We start from the raw sequence: 8292 nt of genomic DNA on the forward strand, positions 1-8292 counted from the left end.
ACATATTTAAGAACTGTCAAACCAGCTTCTGAGCAGACTGCCAGGGGCCAAGGTGCCTTTTTTTTTTTTTTGCCCCCCCCCCAGTTTTGGCATGGGGCTTCCCCTCCAAAATCCATACCAGAACCAAAAGGCTTGGTACGGATGGGAGAGGGGACCCCACACCAGTTTTTTTTTTTTTAATTGCCGGCAATTCTATTTTTTTACATTCAGCAGTCAGTGGGAATACCACTGACACATGATGCATGCTTTTCACTACTAAAGTACCACATGACTTGATAAAATAACTCATGCAGTATTTTAGTAGCCTTTTTTTTTCCTGTGAATTTACTATTTTTCAGTGCATTCTGGGCATTTGGGAGGGTCTCCTGAGGTTATCTTTTAAATACACAATGTGACATAGATGACAGAAAATCCAACAGTGGTTATAACCCTCCCTTACTCTATCAAAAATGAAAGTTTTGCCTATATTTTTTACTTTAACCATTGGGTGATTTAGTGGGGATATACAGCTGGCTAAAAGGGTAGATCTCATCAGAGCTACAAATCAGGTTATCTAGAACAGACCTCTGCGCTAGGTCCTATTCTATGTAATCATTTTGTAAGTGATAACTACACATTTGAGTAAGGTATGTCTGTTTGCTGATGACACAAAGGTGTACAATAGGTTTGGTATCCCTGGAGGTGTCTAATATGATTTGGCTTTGCTGGAAGATTGGTCAAAAGCATTGGAAACTGCAGTTCCGCATTTAAAATAATGCTCTAGGAAAAAAAGTATCCCTCCATGGAATACTATAGTGTGGGTACAGTGTTTGCAAGAACTACAGAAGGAAAAGATGCATAGGAGTGCTTATTTCAGATGATTGCAAAATGAGAGTGTGGCCATGCATTGGGTAAAGCCAATAGAATTGTAGGCTCTATCACTACAGGGATTCCCCTATACAGAGCTTCTCTTAGATTGTAAGTTCCAAGGAGCAGGGCCCTCCTAACCCTCTTGTATTGAACTGTATTGTCTCCCATTATATTGTAAAGCGCTGAGCAAACTGTTGGTGCTATATAAATCCTGTATAATAATTAGACCTCGTGTTCAATACTGTATCCAGTTCAGGAGACCTCATTTACAAGAAGATAATGTCTAGACAGAATGAGTGCATGAAGCCAAAATCAAGAACACGGGGTATGACCTCAAACTAAAACTAACTGGAGGAAAGTTCAAAACTAATCTCAGAAAATATTTTACTAGACGAGTAGTTTGATGCTTGGAATAGACTACCAGCAGAGGTAGTGAGCCAGTCAACAGTAAGTGGATTCAACCATGCTTAGGATAAACATAGATCTACAGGTGAAACTCAAAATTAGAATATCGTGCAAAAGTTAATTTATTTCAGTAATACAACTTTAAAAGGTGAAACTAATATATGAGAGACTCATTACATGCAAAGCAAAATAGTTCAAGCTGTGATTTGTCATAATTGTGACGATTATGGCTTACAGCTCATGAAAACTCCAAATCCACAATCTCAGAAAATTAGAATATTGTGAAAAGGTGCAATATTCTTGGCTCAAAGTGTCCCACTCTAATCAGATAATTAAGCCATAACACCTGCAAAGGGTTCCTGAGCCTTTAAATGGTCTCTCAGTCTGGTTCAGTAGGAATCACAATCATGGGAAAGACTGCTGACCTGACAGTTGTGCAGAAAACCATCATTGACACCCTCCATAAGGAGGGAAAGCCTCAAAAGCTAATTGCAAATGAGATTGGATGTTCCCAAAGTGCTGTATCAAAGCTCATTAATAGAAAGTTATGTGGAAGGGAAAAGTGTGGAAGAAAAAGGTGTACAAGCAGCCGGGATGACCACAGCCTGGAGAAGATTGTCAGGAAAAGGCCATTCAAAAGTGTTGGGGACTTTCACAAGGAGTGGACTGAGGCTGGAGTTAGTGCATCAAGAGCCACCACACAGATGGATCCTGGACATGGGCTTCAAATGTTGTATTCCTCTTGTCAAGCCGCTCCTGAACAACAAACAACGTCAGAAGCGTCTTTTCTGGGCTAAGGAAAAACAGACCTGGTCTGTTGCTCAGTGGTCCAAAGTCCTCTTTTCTGATGAGAGCAACTTTTGTATCTCATTTCAAAGTTTCCACAGTCTGTTGATTTGGGGAGCCATGTCATCTGCTGGTGTTGTTCCACTGTGTTTCATTAAGTCCAGGGTCAACGCAGCCGTCTACTAGGAAATTTTGGAGCACTTCATGCTTCCTTCCGCAGACGTGCTTGAGGGGGATGCTGACTTCATTTTCCAGCAGGACTTGGCACCTGCCCATACTGCCAAAAGCACCAAAACCTGGTTCAATGACCATGGGATTACTGTACTTGATTGGCCAGCAAACTCGCCTGACCTGAACCCCATAGAGAATCTATGGGGCATTGCCAAGAGAAAGATGAGAGACATGAGACTGAACAATGAGAAGAGCTGAAGGCCGCTATTGAAGCATCCTGGTCTTCCATAACTCAGCAGTGCCACAGGCTGATAGCTTCCATGCCACGCCGCATTGAGGCAGTAATTGCTGCAAAAGGGGCCCAAACCAAGTACTGAGTACATATGCATGCTTATACTTTTCAGAGGTCTGATATTGTTCTATGTACAATCCTTGGTTTATTGATTGCATGTAATCTAATTTTCTGAGATTGTGGATTTGGGGGTTTTATGAGCTGTAAGCCATAATGATCACAATTATGACAACTCACGGCTTGAACTATCTCATATATTTAGTTTCACCTTTTAAGTTGCATTACTGAAATAAATGAACTTTTGCACAATATTCTAATTTTTTAAGTTTCACCTGTATACTCAGACAAATTAAAGTAACAAAATAACTAAATGGGGCAGCCATGATGGACTACTTGGTCTTTTTCTGTTGTGCTGTTTCTATGTACATGTTTACTGTTTTACCTTCCAAAAGATTTGCAAATCTGTAGTTTACATATATTTTCCACACTGCACAGCTAGATGGGTGACAGAGACAATTCATATCAAGCAAATAATCTGCCTGTGTCCTCTCACCACCCCTCAAATGTTCATCATCACCTACATCCAGAGAACTAAACTGGAAAGTAATGGTCAGAGCTTAGTGGTGAGTAGGTGTGTGTACTTTTGGCCAGCCACCTTTTGCAATTCAAACTCTATGGCAAGTAAAACCGTACACAGGTATGTATTTCAACTGTGCATTTAGTTTGTTGTTTTACTTTTTATTGTCTACAAAAGACAGCTATGACTTGTGCTTTACAAGGTAAATTTAATTAGAAAAGAAAGTTTAACAATATGGGGCATCGATCTGTTGTGGACATGAATTCAGCATTTGGACTATTGAACATAATTCTTTGGATACAACTTGAATAGTTTGCCCTCCTGTGTGAACTCCAATCCATATTTTTCTAGATTATTAGCATCAAAGGTTCCCTTTTCAAGGTCCTTCTGTATGGCTGGAGCTACAGTTTCCATAAACAGCTTTTCGGCCGTCATTTCCTCTTCCTCTCCTGCAGAAGCCTTGTAGGAGACGTACGGCCTCAACTTAAACCCAGTCAGATCAGGGACTATGAACTGTGGCACCATCTCCTTCACCTTGACAAACTTGCGGTTGGAGGTCAGGTACCCCACCATCTTGGTTCCTCGTCCTCTGTTGAAGGACTTTGGTCCCATTTTACTGGTGATCTCAGCCATTCTGTCTGAACCACGAACAAGGCCTCGGACAACATTCTGAAGCACCCCCATGGTGGTTTGCTGGGAGAGAAAAGCAAATATAGTTGAGATAATAAGTTTCAGATTGTAATTAAAAATTAAGCCTTCAAGATAATGCTGCTCCTGGGTAGTCCAAACCCCATCCAAGCAATTTCATACTGTACACATTTTTTGCTGCTAATGATGCACCCCACACCCTTTGGCATTGCAGCTGTGAGTTTGTTTTAAAATTATACAGCTGACTCCTGACAATAATGAAAGAGTGACCTGGGTAGCTGTAAAGTTGCCCAATCACTTCTACAGGTTGGTGAAGTGCACCCTGCATGCACAATCATCAAAGCTCTCCTGCAGCAGCTGGGAGCCCAGGACCGGCACAAGTTTGTTCAGAATGGCTGATGGAGGAGGACTGGTAAAAATCCATTTTCTAATCCCCCAAACCACATGAACAGAACCCAGAGGTGCTCTGCTCTAAGCACTTAGGGCTCATGTACACTGCAGCTGAACTCACGTTTAGGAGCTGTTTAGTGTTTTTTTTTCAGCAGCCCCTGAACTCACCTTAATGTTTTCCTATGTGTCTGTACACATCATTGTTTACAGTAGTTTTTTTTAACGCAAACGTGCATTCAGCAGTCAATTTTATCAGCGTTTCAAACACAAAACAGTTGTAAACACGGCACATCACGTTTATAAGTGTTTGCGTATGAACATTTTTTTTTATAACTCTTCCAGTTTCCGATGCTGTCCAGAGCCTTTTTTTCATCATGAAAAATGCATGCGAAGAGTTTTCAAGGTACTCAGATGGACAAAACACTGAACACAGGATGTTCCTACCAAGCTTGTCACACATTGTAATGACCAATTCACACCTCAGACTGCTCCCACAATTGGAAACATAAGAAATGTTAATGACCATTCACACCTCAAATTCCTCATGAAGACCCCCTGCCAGGTGGCCTTAATGACTCACTCCAGCAGACACCTTTCCCACCCTTGGAAACAAAAGAAATGTTAATGAGCAACTCACACCTAAGCTAATCTCAACACATACTGCTCTCTCTGCTTCTACTCTCTGTATTTCTCTGAAACAGTCTGAAATAGTTAATAATTTACCACTTTTCAGTGCATTCTGGGCATTTGGGAGGTTCTCCTGTGCTTTTCTTTAAAAAAAATGCTTCTGCGCATAAACACATTATACAAACGCGGCTAAATAGACATTTTTTAACCTACGTTTTTCCAGCAGTCAGTTTCCATCATTCAGAAGTGTCCCGTGTACATGGGGCCTTAAACTCAGGTGGCTCTGTCCAAGGAAAGAAGGAACTCAAGCACGGTTTTGCTAGAGGACAGGGGAGAGACATCAGGGGTCTAAATATACCTCTGATCTCTAATTGAGGAGAACTTGCCATGTCCCCAATGCAATCACAGAAGGGGCTTTTCAAAAAAAGAAAAAAGTGTTTTGAAATTCTGAACTTAATAAAATTATCAAAACAAAACTTAGGATGCATGTTTGTACATAAATGATACGTGCCGCATACGCCAGAATGAGAGGAATAATTGTGCAGCGAGTTTAATCATGAATGCTCCTACCAGTAGGCTGCTTTGTCAGTCGTGCTCCGTAGTGACATAGCTGCCTGTGGACAGAACCTCAGCACTAAGGCTCCATTCACACCAATGAAGTTTTTAATGCTTTTGGCTTTTGCATAAACGCACTATAGTTCGTTTAACATGGTTTCCTATGGAACATGTTCACATCTATGCTTTTTTGAGCTGCTGCATTTTTGGAAAGGGTCAGGGACTTTTTTAAAAGCAAAAAGCAGCGTTTTTGCTACAACAGAGTTCAATGGAGAATCTGCTGGAATGCGTGGTAGTGTGTTTTTGCCACATTTTGCATTTTTATTGTGCCCAGCAACAAAACAAATCTCACTTTAACAAAAAAAAAAAAACCCGAACAAAACGCAGTAAAAACCACATGTAGAAAAATGCAAAACGAACTGCAAAAAGCAAACTGCATAGGTGTGAATGGAGCCTTAGCGGGGTACCAGGCATTGGACACAAGCAGTGTATTGGATGCTGAAAATCCTTTAGCAAATCCAAGGCACTGGGTGGCAAGACGAGTAAGTATTACTAATCATCATTTTTGGGAATTCTTTTTTTTCACATTTGTTTTATGTGGCAACAGAGTCATTTTAAAACAGTCAGACTGCCAAAACAAATTATGATTAACCTCAAGTGATTGTATAGCCAAACCTTTAGTTTTGAATTGTGTAAGGGAGTGGTAAACCCTTGCCACTTTAGTTTTTGCTGTCCTGCGTACCACTTAGGAATTTCCTCTTCACGTTCTGTCCCCATTAGAAGACGTCCCCTTACCATTTGTTCTGGGGAAACCTCTACAATGTTGGACTTCTCCTCAATTTGTTTCAATGATATTGGTCACCAGTACAAAGACACAGACAGAAATAAACTTGACAGGGGGTCCAACCTGGCTCATTTGTTTTCCATTCAGCCAGTGGTTGGAATAAACAAAAAATTGCATTCCACCATCCACACAAACGAGGTAGCTGGTGGAATTCCCCCCCTCTGGGATGCTGTATTCTGACAGTGGCTGAATACACTGAGCACTGGCTGGAGCCGCTGAGCTTCCAAACATTTTCCGACACATGCCTTCCGCAGAATTCATTTATATCCCTCGATCCCCTCGTGTATTAAATCGTATTGTTACTGTACTGTCTTGTGTATTGTCTCCCATTATAATGTACAGCGCTGAGCAAACTATTGGTGCTATATAAATCCTGTATAATAATAATATCATCCACACATGTTTATGCTGGGAACTGCCTATACCCACGTACAACATAGATCAGTGTTTCTCACCTTTTTTCAGTCAAGGCACCCTTTAAAATTATGGACAGTCTTGAGGCACCCCATTCTAAAATGTGAAAAACTATTCTAATAGTTTTATATAACACAGCAACATCCACACATGTAGGACACACAACATCAGAGGTGATTTATTCTTCCAAAGCAAATACACTTCTGCACACTGGTACTGACTAGTATGCCAATGTTTCTCTTTGTCAGTTTTTCTCCATCACTGAGCTGATGTGACCCCAGCACTGAAGGGGAGGGGTGGGGGAGGGTGAAACTAGGTTGCTGTGCAGGCAGCTGACATCCTCCTTATCATCTGATGATGTCATTGGTTGTCAGGACACAGGCAGCTAGAAGGTTGTAATGGTGCACTATGAAATCCTGTGGCTTTGTGTAACTAAAAGGCAGGCTTTTTCCATACACTGACTTGTATACAAGTTTTGGGCAATTTTTAGACATTTTGCCAAGGCACCCTTGAAGAAACATCAAGGCACCCCTGAAGAAACCCCAAGGCACCCTTGAAGAAACCCCAAGGGACCCCTGAAGAAACCCCAAGGGACCCCTGAAGAAACCTCAAGGCACCCCTGAAGAAACCCCAAGGCACCCTGGTTGAGAGGCTGCCATAGAGTGAAGCACTCAAACTAAAATCACTATCCCCTACTCATTAAAATACATATAAAAGAATGTCTTGCATGTATATATAAATACACAATGTGTTCAAAATAAATTAAGCAACAAATATAGAGCAAAAATATTACGTGTAATATTGTATTTGAAAAAGCTGAATGGGCGCAATGCATCAGCTGGACAGTGACGTCATCACGCCATCTTGCTGGAGTTTTTTATGCCGTACAAGCACATTGATTGTTCTACCGTCTGAGTGTATTTGGTTTTAAATCAAATAAGTCATTTTCGATCTGCGCTGTGTGCTCTTTCCCTTCATGCCATAGATGACATCTGTACTGGGGAGATTGATGATCGTTAGGAGAGTATTTTGGATGCCAGCTTTCATACATCTTTAATAAGGGAGAACCACCAATGGTTCTCTATACAACTCTACTATAAAGCAATGAGGCTGCTAACATCCAATCAGAAGAAATCTCCAGAACAGATCCCATTCTACAGCTGAGCAATCCTGCAAACAACTAAACGTCCTAGGCGCCGTCCTGAGGGAAGGAAGCATGGGACACCCGGGAACTCATGGACTCCACCTGTGTCCTGCAAATACGTGAAGGCGCCCTCTGGTGGGGGGGGACATTCACCTCCATTAGACTGGGGAGGTCACAGTGCTCATACATACCACCCGCCACATAGCACTCACCTCCACCCGCCGAGCTCTGGACCCGGTGTAGCATGAAAACTTGCCTCCTATGAAGATCTACACCCCTCGACGTATCTGAGCATGTGCGGGTTTCAGGCATTAGCAGAGGATCGGCGATCTCATCCTCTCACAGTGTTAACCCGTTGTATGCCGGATGCAAGGTGTATGAACCGCTGAATCCCATCCCTCGGATCACTAGGGCTGACGATCCTCCTCCCGCAAGATGTATTCTCGCTGTCACTGTGGTAACCCCTTGTATGCTGGATTCAACCGACACCAACTGCAAGATGTCTACAAGCTGCAGGGGGTTGTGACATGGCGAGAACAGTCACCTGTGGGGGGATCAGTGACATCAGTAACGTGTTGGTGGTGCACTTA

The 8292-nt window shown here is 42.1% G+C and overlaps 1 protein-coding gene across 1 annotated transcript; it reads right to left on the minus strand.

Annotated features, from left to right (window-relative positions):
• Window positions 1–3268: 3268 nt before the first annotated feature.
• On the minus strand, window positions 3269–8068 carry LOC149428976 (large ribosomal subunit protein mL41A-like). Its single transcript, XM_089666876.1, has 2 exons — window positions 7915–8068; window positions 3269–3773 (listed from the first exon to the last, which is right to left on the minus strand). The coding sequence occupies exon 2, from the start codon at window positions 3762–3764 to the stop codon at window positions 3357–3359; it is 408 nt and encodes a 135-aa protein (XP_089523002.1). The 5' UTR covers window positions 3765–3773; window positions 7915–8068; the 3' UTR covers window positions 3269–3356.
• Between the last annotated feature and the right edge of the window lie 224 nt (window positions 8069–8292).

This window comes from Staurois parvus, unplaced genomic scaffold (genome assembly GCF_062004578.1).
Source record: "Staurois parvus isolate SC_StPar_1 unplaced genomic scaffold, SC_StPar_1.0 ptg002882l, whole genome shotgun sequence".
Lineage (NCBI taxonomy): Eukaryota > Metazoa > Chordata > Amphibia > Anura > Ranidae > Staurois > Staurois parvus.

Coding starts and splice junctions, on each gene's coding strand:
- LOC149428976 (XM_089666876.1), bottom strand. CDS start 3,764: ATGGGGGTGCTTCAGAATGTTGTCCGAGGCCTTGTTCGTGGTTCAGAC.